This window comes from Notothenia rossii, assembly GCF_949606895.1.
Source record: "Notothenia rossii genome assembly, chromosome: 1".
In the NCBI taxonomy this organism is placed as follows: Eukaryota; Metazoa; Chordata; class Actinopteri; order Perciformes; family Nototheniidae; genus Notothenia; species Notothenia rossii.
In genome coordinates, this window is record NC_136912.1 from 38,642,925 (window position 1) to 38,665,453 (window position 22,529).

The 22,529-nt window shown below is 38.9% G+C and overlaps 1 protein-coding gene across 1 annotated transcript in view; it reads left to right on the forward strand.

The window, feature by feature from the left end:
* Positions 1-22,529, forward strand: part of LOC307015447 (VPS10 domain-containing receptor SorCS1-like) — a 259,336-nt gene that overhangs the window by 167,427 nt on the left and 69,380 nt on the right. The window contains exons 4-8 of the mRNA XM_079644071.1: positions 2,076-2,234; positions 15,201-15,274; positions 18,986-19,050; positions 20,486-20,604; positions 20,777-20,866. Coding sequence (XP_079500197.1) covers positions 2,076-2,234; positions 15,201-15,274; positions 18,986-19,050; positions 20,486-20,604; positions 20,777-20,866 — 507 coding nt within the window. The remainder of the gene's footprint in view (positions 1-2,075; positions 2,235-15,200; positions 15,275-18,985; positions 19,051-20,485; positions 20,605-20,776; positions 20,867-22,529) is intronic.

A 22,529-nucleotide genomic window follows, 5' to 3' on the forward strand; every position in this document is an offset into this window, starting at 1 on the left:
ATCCTGTTTGTGTCCCCCCACTTTACAAATATGTTTATTATTATTATTTTTGAACGCAAGCCGTCATCGCCACGGAGGAGCACACAGCCTCTGAGAGAGAGAGAGAGAGAGAGAGAGGGAGAGAGAGAGAGAGAGAGAGAGAGAGAGAGCACCTTTATCTATTACAGATAATGGATAAAGTAAGAAATCATTCCAATGTGTACTATAGGACAGTAAAAAAAACAAAAAACTGTTTAAAAAGGGAGTGATTAGTAAAATATGCATAAATAAAAAGAAAGAATGCTAACTAGGTAACATAAGATAAGAATAAACCAGTTTAAATGATTTGTTATTGGTTGTGATCATATTCTAAAGATGATTGGATTATTGAAAAGTATACAGCTCCCTTTCATTTGAGTGTTGAGAGCTGTACCCATAAATTCACCAGAATTTATGGATACACCAGAGTGCACCTGATTGATGCATTTCACTTCAACATTTAAAAAAAACATCTTCCCGGGGGAGCATGCCCCCGGACCCCCCTAGAGGAGGTGAGGCCCGTCCACCCCCAAATAAAGCAGGTTAAAATAATTAGATTGCAATGTAGAAATGTTCTTTTAGTAAACACTGAAAACGGGTCCCACAGACCCAAACAGCACACAAAGGTTAAAGGTAAGCATATTAACGTTAAAATTTGCTAATATATATACTGCAAAAAACAAAAAAAAGAGGAGTAAAAGTAGCCCCCGACTTGTTTTATTTTTTTAAAGTAGCCCTCACCATAAAAAAGGTTGGTGACCCCTGGACTAGACAATGCCATGGTAGAACTCCAATCGCAAGGTGGCCACGCTCTAAAGCGTACTCTTTATCGTTCATTTGACTCTAAATTGGACCATAATGTACAAAATGACCATCGTGCCATTTAAGAAGACTCTTAGCTCGCTATTGAGACCATAAACTTATCAGGAAAACGTTTACTGAGGTATAAAATCTAGTGAATAAGGCAATTTAGTCATAGACTTCTATACAATCCAACTACTTTTTGCCCCTGCTGGCCATTAGAAAGAGTGCAAGTTGAAGGCACTTAGGATTGACATCACTTTTCAGACAGGGAGATGGTCACCTGATGTTAATATAGGGCAGTCTGTGTGTGCAAAATACTCCTTTCTCTAGTCTTGATTATGGTGGCAAAACAGTCACAGAATCATTTAAATAGAGAATGTAGTGAGATAATAACCCTGAAATATTAAAAGTGGGGGGGTGGGCCGAGCAACGCCACTGGCTGTGGAAATGACACCCCTGGAGTGTGACTAACAATAAAAGATGCTGACCGGGCATTTGTCTGTTATGAGCTGATTGCTAAACATCTATATGTTGCACCTTAGTCATCATGCATTTTTAATGGGGGTTACACCGTGGGGGAATGTTGGTTATAGACTTTACTCAGGAGCACATTTCCACAAGCGTCTCTGCTAATGTACACTCTCCTATTGACACGGTCCACTGATTCAATTATGTCCGCATCGGATATTACCTGGAGATTTCTATTTGATTTTGAGATTTTTCTTCCGTAGACCGTGCGAGAATTGCACGACAATTTGGCAAATGTGTGGGACCTCTAACAAAAGAAAGAAGCTCATGGGAAATTAGTGCTTGCTAGGCCTGATTGAGCATTGGCAGAGAGAGAATGGAGAGAGACAAACAGCAGAAATGTGAATGATGAGGCCCACACAGAATAAAAAACGTACACACACATTTGCTACATGATTTACCACACTGATTATATCATCAAGCCTAACATAAACAACATATTATTGTATCTATGGCATCATCAGTTGAAGTCTTACTGCCAATGACATGTTACCCAGGTGCGTATAAGCTGCCTCAGTTGTATTATGCTTTACATTACAAATCTAATCAGTCTCTCTGTATTTTTCGGGGGGTAGGTGTGTGTGGGAAACTCCCTTGGAAGGAATTTTGGGATTTTAGCCTTAGCATGCACTAAACACAATGTAACACACTCTGGGAAAAGAAAAAAAAGAACAAAAGCGCCTCTTTATTACTGAAAACTAATCTGTCCTACTTCTTCTCTTCAGATCATGCTGCTGACTGATCCCGAGGTGGAGAGCAGTCTGCTGATTAGCTCTGATGAAGGAGCGACTTACCAGAAGTACCGCCTCAACTTCTACATCCTCAGCCTGCTCTTCCACCCCGAGCAGGAGGACTGGATCCTGGCTTACAGCCACGACCAAAAGGTTAGAGAGGTGTATTATGTAAGACAACAGAACAATGTAGCCTAAGAAAAGAAGAAAGCAAGATATTTAGCTTTAGTGTCCTCTTCTGTGATATTTTATTTTTAAGAAAACCTGCCTTTCATTGAACAAATTAGGCAGTAGGCGTATAGTTTCAAGTATTAGCCTGCAGAACAGTAATCCTGCTAGTAATTCCCAATTCAGAAAAATAACAGCAATCTGATTTTTATTGTTTTTTGTAACTCTGGGGGAATACAGTTACGTTTTTTCCATTTCCTTATTACGTAATCCCATTAGATGTGAATGTTACATGTCCATTTTTCCCAAAGCCTGTTGAAAGGGATCATAAGGAGTGTTGATTCAGATGAGAAGAGATCCTGTTACACAAGAGAGTGACTCAAAGCACACAGTCAGTTTATGAAATCCATTTTGGAGAGAGTTGGAAACACATGGATTGTATAATTCATGTTGGAAAAAAAAAATACTGATACAGACTTTCACCTGGTATATAACCAAAAAAAGAAAAAGAACTACACACTTTTGACTTCTTAAGTCTACATTTTTGTATTTTTTACTTTTACAGGAGAATGTTTGTATTTATATAAAACATAAAGCTTTTGGAATGACTCCTCTTTGACTTAAAATCTAGTTATTGAGTAAGCATGTAAACTTGATGATTGGCTTGTCATTTTGAATTTCTGACCGAAAAGATTTCCGCAGAATCTTTTTTGCCAGCATTTAAGAAGTAAAAAATCTCTGCGCTGGTGTTGCAGATGTGTCTCTTTGGAGTGAGTGTTCCCGCTGATTAGAAGAAAACACAACCCTTGGAGTTGCGCATCGCTCTAAATAGTCCAAAGTAAAAAATGTTTCAACTTTGACCTTGTTTACTGGTGACCTTTCGACACTCGACTAATCAGATGACACATGTATGTTGCGGCGCGAGCTACCTGGGCACGTATCCATAGATTTAAATTAAATGGCTTTTTTCACGGCAAGGCTCTAATCCTGAACTCACGGTGAACGAAGAGTAAATCGCATAACATGTGAATGCAGCTTAACAGTGATTCATATATTTTTTTATTTAGTATCATGTGCTCATCATTTAGATTTTTTATGGGGAAAAATTGGCTGTAGAAATGAATGAATGTATGGTCAGATAAATAATGATGTTTTTTGATCACACCACTACTGGTATTGTTAATGAGAGTGGAGAGCCGTGACTTTTATACCTAGGCCCTCTGACCCCCCCCCCCTCCAAAAAAATTTAAATAAAGAGTTATTACGTGACAACGTATATATACTTAAGCGGAATATCAAAGCAACGGCCCTGGTGAAAAACAAATCAATGAAAGTGACCCTCTAACACACAAAACAACACCTGTAAATAATCCAATTTGTGTTATTTGAAATTGAAAAGGATATTGCATTATGTTTCTTACTTTCGTTGCAGTTGTTTATATGTCTTAAGTGTAATTTGGCTTGGCTTGGCTTGGGAAGATATGATTGATCAATTGTACTGTCATTTGACATTACTCTCTCGTTCAGTTACTTGGCTTGTTTGAGACGCGTTGCGGCTCGCCTCGAAAGTAGACGAGAATAGCCGATCGCAGCCGGGGGAGGTCTCAAAAAGCTCGACTGCAGTCGGACAGCTCCGAGTCGGCTTCGGCTTCTTCTTCTTCTTCTTCTTCTTCTTCTTCTTCTTCTTCTTCTTCTTCTTCTTCTTCGCCTTCTTCTTATTCTTCTCTCGTTTTTTTGGTGGATTGCAAACAACTTTGAGGTGCATACTGCCATCTCCGGAGTCGGCTTGACTAAGTTTGCATTTATAAAGAATGCACACATGTGTTTAATCGTTAATGTCCGATATGTACTAAGTAAATACATTTGTTCCTGCTCAAGATTAGATTCAACTCTATTGTTATTGCACATATTACAGGTACTGAGACAACGAAATGCAGTTTAGCTTCTAACCAGGAGTGCAACAAGCAGTAAAGTGAAAAGTAATGTACACAATCTACAGAATAAAAGATAGAATGAATTGAATGATGAATAAACAGTGAGGGGTATGAATACACTAGATATACACAGCAGCCTATGAGCAGTATGAACAGTGTGTATGAATATGCTAAGATATATAAAGTATGAAAACGGTAAGCAGTGCAAGTATAGTATAACATATATAGATATTAATTTCATGATGATAAACATTGTGGAACAATGATGAAAAATGTTAATGGAGGGGGCGACGTAAAACTGACACAAAACAAAAACAAACTTTTGCCGAGCCAATTGGAGAGTTTCATCAGCAGCACGGGGTAAAAACCACCAATGAGCGCTCAGCTCGAGATACCAGCGAGTCGTTTCCCATCAATTATTTCGCTTCCGCAGCCCGTGGAGAGGAACTGCGCCGCCTCGCCGCGCCTCGCCGCGCCTCGCCGCGCCTCGCTCTCAAGGCTGCGGGCGTCTTTGCCCCGCGAGATTTCAACGTCTCATGTGAGCGAGCCTCCAGAGCAAGTCGGACAAAATGACTAACCATCATGCAACGCACTAGCAAGACGTTGATCGAAATCGCGCAGGTCTGCGCAGCTCTCGCTTGTCTCAAACAAGCCTAGCATAGCGGGCCCTCTGTGAATTTACAGCAGGACCACCAATCAGCTCCTATCTTCACATAACTCGCAGACGGCTAAAGGAGCTTCTTTCATTTAACCCTTCACATTCCAACATAAACTGAATAGGCATATTCGAAGGATTTATTTATTTGGAAATGTTATTTCAAATACATTTAAATGAAGTTATTTTGGTAAAACTAATGAAAAATATAACAGACAAAAAATAATAGGCTATTGCATTTTTTTTAATGTTTTTAAATATTATTTTGTAGAATATCTTAGGCCCTCAGAGAGGGCCTACGGCCCTGACGGCTCGCCACTGGTTAATGAGGTCAATCTTAAACGCAGCTTTATTATATATAATAATTGTATCTTGAAAATACTGAAGCAGAGAGAGATACTTAAAGTAAGAAAAGGGAGAGGTCATGTTTAAAAAAAAAACGTTGAAATAACCGTTTGCATTAATAAAATGCTTTTCTTGCAGCTCAGCCCATTTGGGTCTAATATTTCAGCTGTGATGAATAATGAAAGCATTCTCCTTTGCTGAGGAGAGGTCAGAGTGTGTGTTTGTGTGTGTGTGTGTGTGTGTGTGTGTGTGTGTGTGTGTGTGTGTGTGTGTGTGTGTGTGTGTGTGTGTGTGTGTGTGTGTGTGTGTGTGTGTGTGTGTGTGTGTGTGAGCATGCCCCCTGCCTCTGATTTGGCTTTTCCTACTCGAAGGAACATCTAACAATCATTCCAGCGAGTATAATCCCTCTATCACACACACACACACACACACACACACACATGTATACCTTTAACACCCACTCCTACACTTTTGTGGTGCGATAACTCCCAAACCCACAAACACCATCACATTTCTAAATTAACTTTCAAGTTGTGTTTCCAGCTATTTTTCACTTTAGTTTACCTGTTTTCGAAATCAGCTTATCTTCCAACTTACTGACTATAAATGACTCAGACTCAATGCAGTGAATGAATAAATATATTTTTTAAAAGGGGCCTGGGCTTTCAACCCACTCTCCATTTGATAATGATAAACCAATGATGAACTGGGTTTAAAGCATCAGAAGTCTTCACACAGTTTTGACAGTATTGTATGCATTCCAGTTCTTCCATAGCCTGTAAAATCATCTTAAATTGTATTTTGTATCACGAAAATAGGCCTCCGGGAAACAGTCGTATTTTGTGTTTGCACTCCAAGTCCGACATTGACAAAAGGTAAAGGGAGACAGACTTTTTTTGGAAGTGATTACATAATGTGTCCTACCTGGAAGCAATACTAATGCATATGAGAAGTACCCAGAATGCTTTTCACATTTTCCTCTAATTGTTTGACAGTGGTTCTGCTAATTTCACAAAGAATGTATCGAAGAATATTAGGCCATTTTGGTATGAATTAAGTAGAAAGCATTTTACAGACTGTGAAGCTGGAAGGTGATGGGATTAGTTTTGTATCATAAAGATAATGCAACACTTTCTCAGAATAAAGCAAAACTATGAGTTTAAAAGAAAAAAAGCTGAGTCAAGCAAAATAAAATACATTTCAAAAATAAAACTATAAGTTGCAAACTTTGCTTCTTTCTCAATGATCAGACTTTTGCTCTCGCTGCAGCTTTCTCGTTTGCGCTCCCTCATTTTTTGTTTTTCGATTTTGACACAAACCTCCCAGGTGGGCTGGACTTTCAGGGGTGTGTCCCCATTGGCTACTCAGTTTTTGAGTGACAGCCCACTACACCACAGAACATACAGTCAAACTCATGCAGCAAACTCCGGAGTCCACTCGGCCACGTTAGTGTCGGTGTCTCCTGGGGAGTTTTCATGAACATATCAGACTTCTCTTATGGATTGGTGTGCATTAGACTTGTGATGTGTCGTTTTTTATACTTTGTTCCAACTTCAAATATTTTAATACCTGAACACACTGCTGCTGTTAAATAACTTTCCAATTTGGAATTGATAAAGTGTCTGTCTATTTATTTTATAGATAAAAAAAACCACATCTATGTATTTTCAAGCTAAAGGTGATAGACAATATAAACTGTATACTGTTATTTTTTCAAAGACATGTTACATTTCAAACGCATATATTGATATGTTTAGGATAAACAATTAAAGACTGCTTTAATTGAACAAATTCTACAATATAAAGTGGAATATTTGCTTTATTAAACAGACCAGACCTAGGCTGCATACCAACAAAATTAGGAACATGCTCACATCTTACTATGTTGGTCTGAAGAGCTGAAGCATTCAGACACAATGCAGGGCTCGACATTAAGGACTGCCCGATGGCCCGGGGCCCATCTAGTATTTAGCTCGGGCAATGAAGCCTCACCTGCTGGTTGCCCGATCGGGCAATCTATTATGCCAATATCATGCAGCTCGCGGATCCAGTAATGAGTGACCCGACAGTAAAACTAAACATATCTATAACTAGTTTAGGTAGTTTGAGAGGTAATTAAAATAGCTACGTGTGATATTCTAACCTGAATTGTGTGTTTTGTCCGCTCACCGCTGCATGTGTCGACTCGTCAGCAGCAGCTGATCTCTCTCTCCCGTCAGATTCGACTTCACTCGCGTTTATGTCCATATCGATCAGATCCAGCTAGTTCTAGCTAATGATATGACTACCTGCTTATTAAAAGACACCTAAACAATAAGTGTCGCTATGCAACTGGGTGAGGCCACAAAGTATAGCGCAGCATAATGCATTTGTTTACATGCCTACCGGAACCCAGAGGCATTACCAATAGATCAACGCACAATCAACCCATACAGGACATCTCTTTCTCCACATTAAGTGTTAGACATTAGAATTGACTATTCTTGTCTGTCACATACTATTCTTGTCTGTCACGTAAGTGGCGCAACTGAAGCGGTATTGTGCTAAAGGGAAATTATTTTGACCGAAGAGATTTAGATTTGCCGGCTAACGGGAACTCTGACGTCGCCATTTTGTGTGCTTCGCGGATGCGCTCGGCTCCTCTCGACTGCTGCTCGGGTCTGCTCGGTCAGCTTCCGGATGAGGAGGCATTCGTTCGACCAATTTACAGTAGATAACTTTACAAACATTTTTAACAGATGCCATAATAGTGTAAATAATGTTTGTTTTGGCAGTTACAACTGAATGTAATGTTTTCTACTTTTTTACATCTGGGAAGGCATTTGCCTTCATCAGATGGAAAGTGTCTTGACCAACAACTTAAGTATTTCTTATAGCTATACAGGGCATGCAAGCGAGCAAACACAAACAAGAACAAACAAACATGAAGAATAAAGAATACAATTGAAATTGTACAATATAATATTGTGGTGGTTCATCTTATAATTCAGTCTAGAGAATGCACCAGACAGCATCTACAGTAAGACCTGCAAAAATCTAAATTTTCTAGAGGGAGGCCCCCAAACTCTTCGTGCCATTTCGTCCGCGCGCATTTGTCAGGGCAATCTCTATTGGGCTCAGGGCCATCTGTAAATTAGCTTAGGGCCATCTAAAATCCAAAAATCCTTAATGTCATGCACTGCAATGGATACAAACGGTGTTGTCTCATTCTATATCCTGTGAGAAAATGATATACATTTAGCATTTAGCATTCAAAACTCGACATACATACTAGCCTGAGGAAGATCTGAATAATCAACATATTTGAATGGAATCTCTAACATTTTCATGTAGAATAAAGACAAAAGAGTGATTATACAATTACATGGATTGAAATTTGAACCAGAAGTCTCAAAGAATGTTTTAAATAAAAGGATATGAAACAAAAAGGTGGATAATAATCAAATCTATTAAATGTGAAGACATTTGGTCAAAGGAAATGACACTGAGCCAGTGATAACAACAACGCGTGGATGAAGCTGGTGCAGGTCTTTCTTCATGCGTCCCCCTCCGTGCTGTCTCCTCAGTCAGAGGAAGTGGGAAAACGGGATAAGACCTCTGGACACCACGGTGTCTCAATGATCCACACTGTTAATATGAGAGGAAAATAATGTTTTAGGAAATGAAAAATATTAAGTTAACAAATAAAACACAGCTCAGGGGCATCATGGACGGTAGGTTTTCCTACAAAGTTAACTCAGCCCCCATTGATTTCCATATAAAATTAGCGTGTTAATAAAATAAGCTATCATGGCTTATACTTGCATATCTAAACAGAATCATCGCTCAGCTACCGCACCGCTGCCTGCACTGTACAATCGCTGGAGGACTGGGCTGTCACTCAAAAACTGAGTAGCCAATGGGGACGCACCCCTGAAAGTCCCGCCCACCTGGTAGGTTTGTGTCAGAATCTCAAACAAAAAGGGAAGGAGTGCAAATGAGAGAGCTGCAGCGAGAGCAAAAGTCTGATCATTGAGAAAGAAGAAACAAGAAATGCAAACAAAAACCTACAGTATGTTAAAACAAAGAAAAAATACTTATAGTTTACATGATCACACAAATGATTTGTTTGCAACTTATAGTTTTATTTTTGAAATTTATTTTATTTTCTTGACTCAGTTTTCTTTTCTTTTAAACTCATAGTTTTGCTTTATTCTGAGAAAGTGTTGCTTTATATTTATGATACAAAACTAATCCCAAAGAAGGTAGCAACCTTTTCTGAAGACATTAAAATAAAAATGTCTATAGTTTGTATTCATTAAGGAGGGTACAGAGAGAAATGGGAGTTCATGTTGTGTATTTGGAATATATTTTACAACACAGCATTGTAAAACAAAATTAGATAAGATTAGATGAGATTATATATACTTTATTTATCCCAAATTGGCGAAATTGTTTTGTCACAGTAGCAGAAAATTAACAGGTATTACGCATGAGTCAAAACAAATTAATATAATAAAAAAAATACAAATGGAAAAAATTTAAGATAAACATAAACAGTAAATATATACACATCAACAGTAGAAATTATATATATCGATAGAGAATATCTAAATAATACACAATATAAAAATACTGAATAAATGTGTATACTCTCAATAATAGACAAAACTACTACAAAACTGAAAAATATAGATATATGATACTGTAAACATTACGCACGTTTTTTTTACTAAAATTGAAAATATCCAATAAGCACGTTAGCTCATTAGCATGAGCACAATATGTATAATATGTGAAAATGTCCAAGCTCGTTAAAAGGGATAAACAGTTGTATATCATTATCCTACAACAGTTATCAAAACATACCAAACTCTTTTGGTGGAGTTTGGAGTTCTTCATTTGTCGCCTGAGGAAAGAAACTGCTCTGTAGTGTGAGGGTAAGACAGTGAATACTTCTGCAAGTCTTGCCAGACAGCAGTAAGATGTACCGGTGTGACTGGGTGGTATTTGGGCTCTTTGCAGGCACCACTTCTCCCCAATATCATTGACGCTCAGTAGATGGGTACCAATCATGTTCTGTACACTTTGAATCACCTGCTGCATTTCCTTCCTGTTCTCGGCTGTGCACTTACCATCCAAGTTTGTAATATTTTTTGTCAGTTCGCCTTCTACAGCTCGGTCAAAGTTAACTTTTTTTAGGTTTTGCTCAAAAACACAGCCGTTTTTCACCAGGATGCCGAGGTGTGTTATTACTATGTCAGGTTGTCTGTGAAGGAAACTTGAAAGTCTCATAGCTGCTTCAAATCTGGTATGATCCTAGTGTAATACAAAACCTGAACAACAGCGAATTTTCTATGTCTGCAGTCATGGATGTTCAACATGAACATGACTGGGCCGAGAACACAGCCGTTTTCAATACTAGAGTAAAGAAAATGTGATCACCAATCTGAACTGCCTGATGTCTGTCTGTGAGGAGGTCCAAAATCCAGATAAGTTTGCTATACTCAAGGCCAGAGTGCTATTTTTACCAATAAGTATCATGGGGGATATTAAATTGAATGCTGAGCTGAAATCAACAAACATCCTCATAATGGGAGCAGTTGTTATTTTCAAGATGTTTGAGGCTGAGGGTAGGGCAGTGAAGAAGGCATCCTCTGTGGGTGTGAATTGAGACCAACTGAAGGGCGTCCTTTGACAGAATTTTGGACAGATTTTGGAGCCATTTTAAAGGTTTTGGTGAAACGGGCTATGTTGTACAAACTAATCATGCTGTTTGGTCACTCCCTATATAACCTCTCTTCTGCTGAAATCCAGTTGAGTTCCGTGTTGGGGCTAGTTTGGTTCGCAGTTGGTTCAACTTGCATACAACTTAAGAATAAAATAAATAACACACTGTTATTTACTCACCAATAACACACAATTATCCTTGTTTTTATTTATTTGTTTAATTCCATAATCTCTGGCTTTTTTGGCGTCCGTCAGGAACTGAATTTCAAAATAAAAATAACCGGAAACAGACGTAGGCCTAGAAGGGACATTTCGAGCATCATTGCAATAGTCAACATTTCTGAGTTTAGGATGGCCGAAGACACTACACTACCCATAATCCCCAGCTATCGTTTAGGACTACTGTCCCCGTGATTAATCTTCAAGCTCTGAGATTGGATTTTGGAGTGGCAGTGCGCCAAGGTTACGCAGAGCGTCAAACAGCTGTTTGAAATGGAACGAAACCACGCCAGACTATCCAAAACTGGAATCGAACGCCCCCCCCAGAACTACACATGCTGGCTATTGTGTTTCGCAACATGTTCTATGGGACGTCTCTACTGAATGTTTTCTTTTTTCCCACAATTAGAAGTTGCCAGTATTAAACACATTGGTGTTATCAAATGTAAAACATATAATTAATAAATGGGTGGAAATCGCTTGTGTCCATAATAATTCTGATTAATGATGTGAAATATAAACAACCCTTAAAGCAGACTTTAGTTACACCTGAGTAAAATTCAGGGAAGGTGATTGTCAAGTGCCAACAATCAGGAGAAATATTTGATAGTTGGTGCTTGAGAAGACTAAACATTTATCTGCAATTGACATGAATGGAAACGAGTAATAAAGTATATTCATTACTCGTTATTCTCTACTAATAGTTAATTAAAGACTGTAATAGCTATTTTGCACATCCCTTTCAAGATTTCAGATTTTCTAAGGTTGATTGAAATATCATATACACAACTATGGTGTAGTTATGCAATGAATGAAAATCTTGGGTTGCAGCTGAGGTTCCTCAACAGTGCATTACAAGACATCTGTCAATATGTGTGCATACCTCCACCATTATACTGTCATATTCTGCACATTTCTCATACTATCTACATACATAAGAGTATAATGCATAATATCAGTTAAAATAAGTGCTTCAACATAGCTAACATTGCATAAAGAATTATATTAGACGTTAAGTACTTTGTCAGGATTAATATTTATCTTTTGATACCCCCAAAAAAAGTTCCTATTTCTAAGAAAATCTAAAGTATTATTTAATGTTTAAATAAACGTTAATTCATTTTTCTGTTTTGCACATCCTCCTATTAATATCTTTTTACATCCTGCACTAAACTGTTTTATTGTAGAGATCACTTATAGTATCTTCTTGATTTTTTATATTCTATATTGCTATCACAGACCTTCTACTTTCCCCCTATGAAAGTATGTACTCTTAATATGTTTTTCATCAAATATAACACATAAAAACAATAATTCAATAACGTGCTTTAACCACTAGGCGGTGCACACAAGGTACACACAGCCATAATAACTTTTTATTATTAGTGTAGGACACTTATGTATGTACAACATCTGAAGATGTGTAGTTTTACTCATGTTTTCACATAATTTTACAGCATATTGCTGTACTATTTCAGACTCAGTATTTACATTCTTATATTCAAAGAAAATCAGCAATATCTTTAAAAAAAAACTACAAGTCAGATATTATACGATTTAAAATAAAAACAATAATCGTGGCTTGATATTGAGTAAAAACATGTTTTTATGAACCCCACAGCTTCCGGTCTTCCAAGACTTGAACGGACAAAAATACGTGCTGCAGGCACGAAACATACTAGCAATAGAAATACATTGCTTTTAAAATTGTTCTGTGTGACACGAAAAAAAGGGGAAAATCGTGTTGGTGAACACGAATCAATAGATTAAATGTCGTGACTATAACACGAAATGCCGTGAGACTGGGTTGGGATATCAGCATAGCCACCAAAGCACTCTTGATCACGTAAATCGAGCCCCAGCCCCTGACTTATGTGGCTTTTCGTTCTTTGTGCTGGCCGAGCTGATAGTTGGGGCTGGAGTTGAACTGGTTTTTGGTGTTGCCGCGTTTGAAACACACAAAAACTGTTTCGCAATCTGGCACCGGCTCCCAACTGGCCCATGAACCACCTCATTGAAAAAGGGCCTACCCACCAGCTCCCCAGCCCATGCCCTATCTGGCAAACATTGTCTCCACCGAAAACGTGCTTCTCTTTCTCTATCCTTTTGGCAGTTCTGTTGCATTTGTTGATTGCGAGACCTTTGGAGGTTGGAAAGGCTGCTTGGACCCTCCGCCCCCTCACCTCCCACGCCCCCCTGCTCTCTGCTCTTCCCTGTCACTTGCTTGGCTACATACTAACTCGCTGAAGGAGGATAGTCAAAGTGATTTAGTGCATCCCCCCACTCCCCCACTCTCTTTTGCCTGCATCTGCTTAGCACAGCTTGGCATGGAAGTCATGGAAATGTCAACACTCGTGCCATTTGGTTCTCTCCTTAGACATGACAGCATACACACAACAGGTGAAATAGACACAACATATTTGTAGTTTGTATCTGCCCACTTTGGATTGAACCAATGAATGAAATATAACGGAGGAAAATATATGTGCTTCACATTATGTCAGATCATGCCTCAATGAGTTTGACTGTCAATTTAATTGGTGTTGGAACATTTAAAGTCTTGAGCACATTTTTGTCCAGGAAATATCATTAACAGTCTTTTGTTGTAAAAAAATATAAAGACGCGATAAGGAATTTCCAAAATAAAAGACGATTATTGAGTTGCCGCCAGTAACAGTTAGGATTTAAGGTGGAGATCCTGTTTTCATGGATGCTTTAAATGCAGGCCGCACTTTAACCTACGGGATAGAGTAAATACATGTCATTAGAAAACAAATGAATATAAACAAAGAGTTTTTCTGTGAATACATTATTGTTTACACATTGTCTTGCTTAAAATGAATAAAAGTCCAGCCCGAAACATTGCAATACGTTTCATGCCTCATTAAATGCCAGCTGTGAGCTCCAGAGTAATCTGATTTATCATTGCGCTTTGTCAGAGAATGCAGGTTTGTTTGGAGACAAAAGGACATCAGTGAGGATGTTGAGCAGCTAGGAGTATATGTAGGCAAAATGGAAAATGAATAATTTATTTGGGGTTAAGGAGCCGAAGATGACCGCAACAACCCTGCCATTGAGATTTGTTGGAATGCCATTATTTCCTGTTATCTCTCGACTTTTAAATAACACACAAAGGCATGCCCTTAACAAAAATAAGATTTGCTAAACCAGAATTTCTGCTAAGACACTTTCCTTTTGATTTTTGAAAACTTAATTTGTTAGTGCTGTGAGCACCACAAATGGAACTCCATTCACCTCAATCACATTGAAATGGATGTTTGACAAATCAAATACAGTAAAAACTAATTTCATGGCTAGAAACAACAAGTCGGAAAAGCTATCTTGATATTTTTTTGTCCATTGGGGGAACCAACCCTTTAATATTTATTGAATACGTTAATCTATTAAAACAATTCAAATTCTGATGGAACACAGTCTTCACAAAAGTCACACAACAACCATTGGAACAAATAAGGGGGTTTTCACAGTTAATTTTATTCCGAAATGTTTCACACATTCTTCGCCCGTAGTAAAATCGAGCAGAGCAGTGATTTACTGACTTGTGAACAGTGGTTGGATTGAGAACACCCACCACGCTTGGGATCCTCTCCTATTATCCCACGCCCATTCACAGGATTATTACAGCAAGGTTCATTTGTGGAGGGCAGGATTACCAACGCCTTGCATCTTCCTTTATGCTTCTTTTAATAGCTAGGTGGTCATTGTGTGTCTCTGTGTAGCAGTGATCTCTATAAGGTTTCTGCAGTAGTCTTGAGGGAAAGCAGGCAGTACTACTTGTATTCCAAAATGTTCTGAGGCAAAGATTTTTAATCTGCATTGTATACCATTTTTTATTTGGAGTTCTTTATCTGTGAATTCAAATAAAGAACGTATACACACAGTAGGCTATGTGTGTTATTTGTGGTTAAAGGGATCACTAAGTAATTGTATCGAAGTGTGAAGTCAAACCAAAATAAATATCCTGTGCAAACGCACATCGAAAAGGCTTGGGTTGTACCAAATTATACATTTGATTGGTTGTCGAGTTGGTATGTAAATACTTATTGGTGTCTGGTCGTCTTGCTACAGCTCTACAGCTCGGTGGAGTTTGGAAGGAGATGGCAGGTGGTTCACGAGAGAGTGGCTCCCAATCGCTTCTACTGGTAAGTACAGACATATGGACTTTCAATAGCAATGTTGTTTAAAGATTTAATGAAGGAGGTCCAATAAATGGATGTTGGGTGGGGGGTTAAAGGCGCATTTCCGCTGGTAGAATAAGACATTCAGAAATGTTGCAGAAGTTGAATGGGAAAGCATTAGAGGAGATGGGTACAGAGGGTGAAGGGATGAAGGGTGTGAGGGATGAAGGGAAATAGGGTTGAAGGGATAATGTGAGTTAGGGTTGAACCGATGTAGGGATGAATGGATGATGGGGTTGATTAGGTTGGTGAAGTGATGTGGGTGAGGTTGAAGGGATAAGGGTTAGGATGAAGGGATGAGGGAATGCGGGGGTTGATGGGTGGAGTGGTCAAGGGGTTTGCATTATACCTGGTACCTGTCTTTGTGAATATGTTTGTAAATGGTACCCCTGTCATTATGTTGTATGTGTTTTCTTTTTTTTCTTCTGTTACATGTGTAATCAATGTGGGGCAGGTCCCCCTTGTAAACGAGATCGTTGATCTCAATGGGATTTTTTACCTGGATAGATAAAGGCTACAAACAAACATACACATGATGATGAAGTAGGGCTGAAGGAAGTTTGGGATGAAGGGTTTTCGGGATAAAGGGGTCGATGGGCTGGGGTTAACGATGTTGTTGAGGATAAATGAATGAAGGGAGTAAGTGATGGAGGTATGCAGGGAGGAGGGGAGTAAGGTATTAAGGAATGAGGGGAGGTAGGAATGAATGGATGTAGGGATGAATGGATGAAGGGCTCAATGGGTGTAGGGTTGAAGGGATGTGGGTGAGGATGAAGGGATGCACTGTAGGGATCGACGGGTGAAGGGATGAAGGGATTTGGCTAAGGTTGAGGTAGGACAAAAAAGAAACATAGTTGCCAATATAATGATAAAAATAATGCTGCTGACAAGCTAACTGGTTAGCATCGTAACCTAATGTAACAATAATGGTAATGTTTGCGTATACACACTGACACTACAGCTTAAGACAACAGCCACATTTTTCATTCTAACCACCTCACAGCTAATACTGTTTATTTAGCTAGCAGGCAAAATGTGAAGTCAAATATTTGGACTAAAGGTCTTCTAGGATGTTAATGAACATGAATAAAGACAATTACTCTGGTACTTTTGCAACACTTTTTATAAATCAGCTTTTATTAGATTAATTATAATTTTAAGGTTAAGACGTTTTAACATATGTGCACAGGATTGGCCCATTGTTAGGAAAGCATAGGATAACTATACTTCCTGATAACACAAAACTAAAAGACTGTACAACACTTTATGGAACTTGAACATACTGTAAATATGTTCTTAACACAGTCACAATAAATGCGTGACAACAACTCTTATGTTAAACTAATAAAATGAAGAGCACTTTTGACATTGTGAATGTCCTCGACATACTACATCTTCTCCACAAAGGGAGGAGCATCTGAGCCAGAGAGGTTTTTAAGATTTGTATTATTCATGTGTCTGACATGCTTGATCTTGCTCTTTGGCAGACAGTTACATTATATGACCGACAGTGTTCAGCTGTGGTGAGAGGCTTCAATCTGAGTTGCTATCCTTTGAGACGAAACAAAGCATACAGAGATTCAAACCATCCAATGGTTCCTCTCAGCATGGCCTTATTCCGATGTGTATCTTGAATTGTTCCATAGTTATTGTTTAATGACTTCAGATTAAAGGTTACCTATTATGCAAAATCCACTGTTGCATGTATTTTATACATAAACATGTGTCCCCTCTGTGTAAAGAGAGTCTGAAAATGTCAGGAAAAAATATTCGCTCAATTTTTGTCCTGATCCATTTATATAAAAACCTGTCTGAAAATGAGCTGATCAGATTCAATCAATGTTTATTTATATAGCCCAATATCACATATGTTACATTTGTCTCATTGGACTTCACAGTTTGTACAGAATATCAGTATGACAATACAGGAAGATTTTGTCCACTTCATGATGTCATACCGAGTTTTTGACTTGTGTAACCATTAGCCAATCACCAACCAAAGTAACCCCCCCCACCTTATCACCTGAATCTCCTCCTAGAGCTCCATTATTTTCTTTTTAACCAAATATCTTTCATCTAAAGTAACAGACAGAGAATCAACACTTTTGAAACAGGGCTGAAACAGAGGGGGTTATGGGATGCTACAATTGATGATCTGTTTGGTATTTCGAGCCAAACACATGTTTTTTATATATCTGAGACCTATAATATATTGATGAAAAAAATTATAATTGGGGACCATTAAGTCTTACAAAACGTTTAACTGTTACATCTACCTTTAGGGTTCCATGCTTTAGAGTCTTTCCCTCAGCTAAATGGTCTCAGGCCACAGGTAGTATCCAACTCACAGGAATCTGCCCTGTCTGGCCTCTATACAATAACTAACTGTAACAAAGGATTTTGGCTCAACAAACTGTCAGGGTGGTAACAAGCTGGGCAGCCAGGAGTGAAGGGAGCCTGGAGGGCTGATGCTGCAGAAGCTGTCAGAGTTCTATTTTGGGAGACGACCGTGTGGTAGGTGTGGTGCTAGCCCTGGTAATGAGGCTGCAGAGCGAGCTTATGCCTGCCGTAAATGAGGCCACCCAACATGCAAAGAAGAGGAAGAGTCGTAAGCTCATTTTTGATTTGGTCAACCTGAGCAGTTCTTGGTCACGCAGCACGGGTCAGCTTAAGTCGAACTAACCTTCACTTATTGAGCTATAAGCTAGTTAAACCGTGGAATGTATCACATATGACACAACACATCTCTACAAAACATCTGGAGCTGCCTGAATGTCATATTTTCAGAAGGGTATTGTTCCACCTGTTGTGACATCTTTCCTCCCCAAAAACCAAACAGCTGTCCAAATGAATGTCGTACACACAGAGAGAGACACTACTGTAAGCTGTGAACCCTACAAACTAAGTGAGCTTCCCATCACTTAGCGGTAAAACCCCACGAACCATATAGCTGCTTTTGCTCAAAGGGTTATTATTTTCCTTCCGCACACTGTTCTTGGAACCTGAATGGATTATTTAGTGGGAATGCAAATGCGGTTTGGATAAGTAGACCATCCTATTCAAAGTTGTGTTTCATCTTGGAAATCCCTAATACTACCAGTAAGTATGATTAGGAGCCATAGTGGTCTCTCACTGTGCCTGCTCCTCATTCACCTCACACAGGCAACCTTTATTCCTTTTTCCCTTTATGCGTGTGCTACCTGCTCCCTCACCCACCTCTCCCTCCATATGTGTGCTGCCTTTGCCTTTCCTCTCATCCCCCAGTCTTTTTAATACATATTTAATGCCGTAATGATTATTTGCTATTCCATCTGTGGACATCCCTACTGTAGAGGGAAAATCAATGGCTTCTCCTCTACTAATGATGTCAGGAAACGTCTTCTTCCATTCATCTAAGGGGGGAAATAATACCTTCTGGGAGCTATAAACATTTAGATCACACAGTAAACCCCCAGGTCATTTTTGCTCACACTTTAAAGTGCCATCAACAATGAAGAAAAGGCAATACCTAACTGATGTTTACCACAACTGCCATAGCACTTGTCTTAACCGCTCTTTAGTTACATTTGTATGACTTTGCAGAGTGCAATCCATCAGGTCAGGTTGCTGCTACAGTCTGCCTGAAGGCAAAATACCGGTGGTAATGCTCCTGAAACACATTTGTCTGCCTTTCAGGTCGAAAATGGGTTTGGACAAAGAGCCGGGCTTAATTCACCTGGAAACCAGCATCTCTGAAGGACGTAAGTAATTGAATTCCGGGTTCAGAGCTCCATTTTCCCATGTCTTTGTACTGTATCCTGAGAAGTGTGCTAAAGTAGAGGGGAATTGGGAGTTGTGTAGAGAACTCGGATAAAGTGTAGTGCAAGGGGACAACAGAAATGGTCGAGCCCGGGGACAGACAATGACAATGGAGGAAAAAGTTATGCATATATTAGAATGCTTTTAAAACCGACTGATTTAGCTCACACTACATAATAACTATAATAATGGGATATTATGGGTTGATCAATAGTATTTGGTTAAGTGAGTCTAATTTAAGAATGCTTAGAAAAAATCTAGTTATTATTATTATAAATATATTCATTATACTTTTATTAAACTATATATTATTGTTATTACTATTATTATTGTATTAGTCGGAGTCAAAATAATGACCTGGGTGCATTGTTATTTTCATTTTTGTAATTCTAATAATGTTTATATGTTTATACTATGATTATACATTATTATACTATTTATTATACATTATTATTATTATCATTATTATAATGTTGAGTGTCTGAAAAAAAATAGTTTGTTTGAATTATTTTTTATTATTGCAAGTATAATAATTTAGACACTATCAGTATACTTTAATATTATTATTATTATTATTATTATTATTACTATTATTATTATTATTAGTATTATTATTATTATTATTATTATTATACATTTTTGGCAAATTAGGATTCAGTGTTGTCAAAGCTTGATCCATACCAGGGTTTGAAAGTCAGGATACCTCAATCCCTACAACAATTTAGACCCTTACATTTTGAAAGCTGTATCTTTTCACCCTAACTTTTATAACTGTTGTTGGAGTTTCATTTTAATGAATACATGTTGGATTTGTTTTCTTAGGCTTTCAGAAAGTCCATTAAGCATCAGTGCCACTGTTCTGTCAGAACACTTACACAATAGAGAAATGCCAATCATGCAAACAGACGAAGCAAACACCAGTGGTGTCAGATATTACGGTCGCACACACAGCCACAGACTATCACTATTGATCATGTGCTTGCAAGCAAAGCAGACATATATTTGGCAGAGGCTAACGTGCGGGGACAGGCTCTCACCCAGCACTGTGATTGAAGGCAAAGAAAGCAATTGGCCTCTCCGGTCATCTGTCTTCCCCCTCTGCTGCCCCCCCCCCCCCCCCCCCTCACTGGGACCACTTTATTGACACGAGTAATGTAGGAGGCCAAAAGAAGCTCTGGGTGAAGGCTGCCTTTCTTCATTGGCTAATACCATCACTGATGCCATGGCTTGTGTGTGTGTGTGTGTGTGTGTGTGTGTGTGTGTGTGTGTGTGTGTGTGTGTGTGTGTGTGTGTGTGTGTGTGTGTGTGTGTGTGTGTGTGTGTGTGTGTGTGTGTGTGTGTGTGTGTGTGTGTGTGTGTGTGTGTGTGTGTGTGCAGAGGCGCTGTATGTCACCTGCAAGCTGCAAAACTGCACAGATGCCAACAAGGGCAAACCATTCCCGGGCTACATTGACCCCAATTCTTTGGTGGTGCAAGATGAGTATGTGTTTGTCCAGGTGAGTAATTGTCCAGTTTGCTCAGTGAACAACATTATAGCAATGTATGAGGCAGAAAGTATTTTGTAGGACATTTCCCAAGGTCATTCTAGGAGAGATGCTATTAGTGCAGCTTTATGTGTTGCTGTGGTGTCTCCAAAATGTTTTCACTCAACGGCTTCATCACTTTAAGGTGTCAGCCGCGGGGAGGCCAATCTACTATGTGTCTGCTAAAAGAGATGTCTTCACACCAATGAAGCTACCCAAGTACACACTGCCCAAGGTAAACACACTGCCTGATTAGAATTCAACTAACAAGATCTTGATGATTACAAAATAATGAATGGATCATTGGTATTGATCCCAATCCTATCAAAGGTCACCAATAATATGAAAAAGGAACATATTATGCTTATTTTCAGGTTCATATCTGTATTTTGCGCTTCTACTGTGATATGTTTAAATAATGTATGTTTAAAAAGTACTTTATTTTTCTCCTACTGCTTATGACGCATCATCAAGCCCCTCATTAGGGTCTTAAAGTTGTAAAATGTTCTAAAAGAGAAGTTCAGAGTTATTTTCCCTTTACATTAATTTGACTGAGCCAAGTGAGAGGGAGATTTTAGGTAGGGTTTAAGGAAAACTCAAGTGCACATGCTCTATTGGATACGGGTACATTTTGAATCTAGTCACTCAATTCTGGGCTTCATTTGCTCCCAAGCAACTTTAATAGGACTTACAGGGCCATTCTCCGACGCTGTTTCCAGTTGTCTTTATACATTCATGTGCAGCACCTCTTTTCACCATCTGAATGAAACGATAGCCCGGTCTGCTCTGATCGGTTAGCTGGCTGGCACTTATGTTAGTGGTCAACTGCTTAGAGATGTGCCGGAAATGTCCCGCCCCTTAGCCTATCACACACATTTTGTTGGAGCGCTAGCCAATAGAAGCGCAAGTTTTACTTATCGATGTCAATTTGTAACTGAAGTAAACAAAGGCAAATGGAGGCATCCAGGCAGCGGGTTGAGTGTGTGGGAGAGAATTTGGCCTTTGCAGACCATTTATATGCACTAAAAACTATATAAAACACTACAGGAAAGAGAAAAGCACAAAAGGGCCTCTTTAAGATGTAGTTAATCCTGCAGTTTGTCGACTTTTTATGCAATCAATGGCAGATAATATGCTTCCACCTCTGTTCGCTGAAGTTGCAGTGAGGCGTCACTTCATCGCTGGCTCCGCCTGACACTCCCCCACGTTGTTATTTATGGACAAATCAAGGCCAAAAGTAACTCTCACAGTGTTTCCAGAATTGTTATTCCGTGCAGCAGTGTACGCATGGCCCTGGCTTGTCACGTCCCCATTGACAATTAGACATGTTTTATTCAATCAAGCCCCAGGCGCCCCGGTTGCTGTCGGCTCACTGCGAAGTGTTTTTGGCACAGTCAGAGGTAGATGAAGCGCACAACCAAACAGCATGGCCTCAGCTGCATAATCTCTGCCCAATAAGCCTGACAAAGGTATAACGATTGTAGTATCCTCTTAGTTAAAATATGGGAAAATCAGAAGATGAGGCTATTCTGATTATTGACTATGATTAAACCCAGCATGGGGGCAAAAACAGTAAACAATGTAAAAGCTTGGATATTTCACTTTGAGAAACAAAGATTGTGTTTTTGATTGTAATGGGCACATTAAAAAAATGTTTACGGTTAGCTGATTATATATCCTATTCATTTTGGAATAAATAAAACTCTAAGGATTACATTTAAAAGAAGGTGCCTTTCATTTAAAGTTACACTATGTTCATTGTTGAGAATACAGTAAACTATAGAATTACAGCTGCCAGCATTACACATACTGCATTCTGCTCAATTTCCTGATAAAACAAGAATATTTGTCATTTTAAAGAGGCCCCATCATGCCTTTCCAGTGACTTATGATGTTCC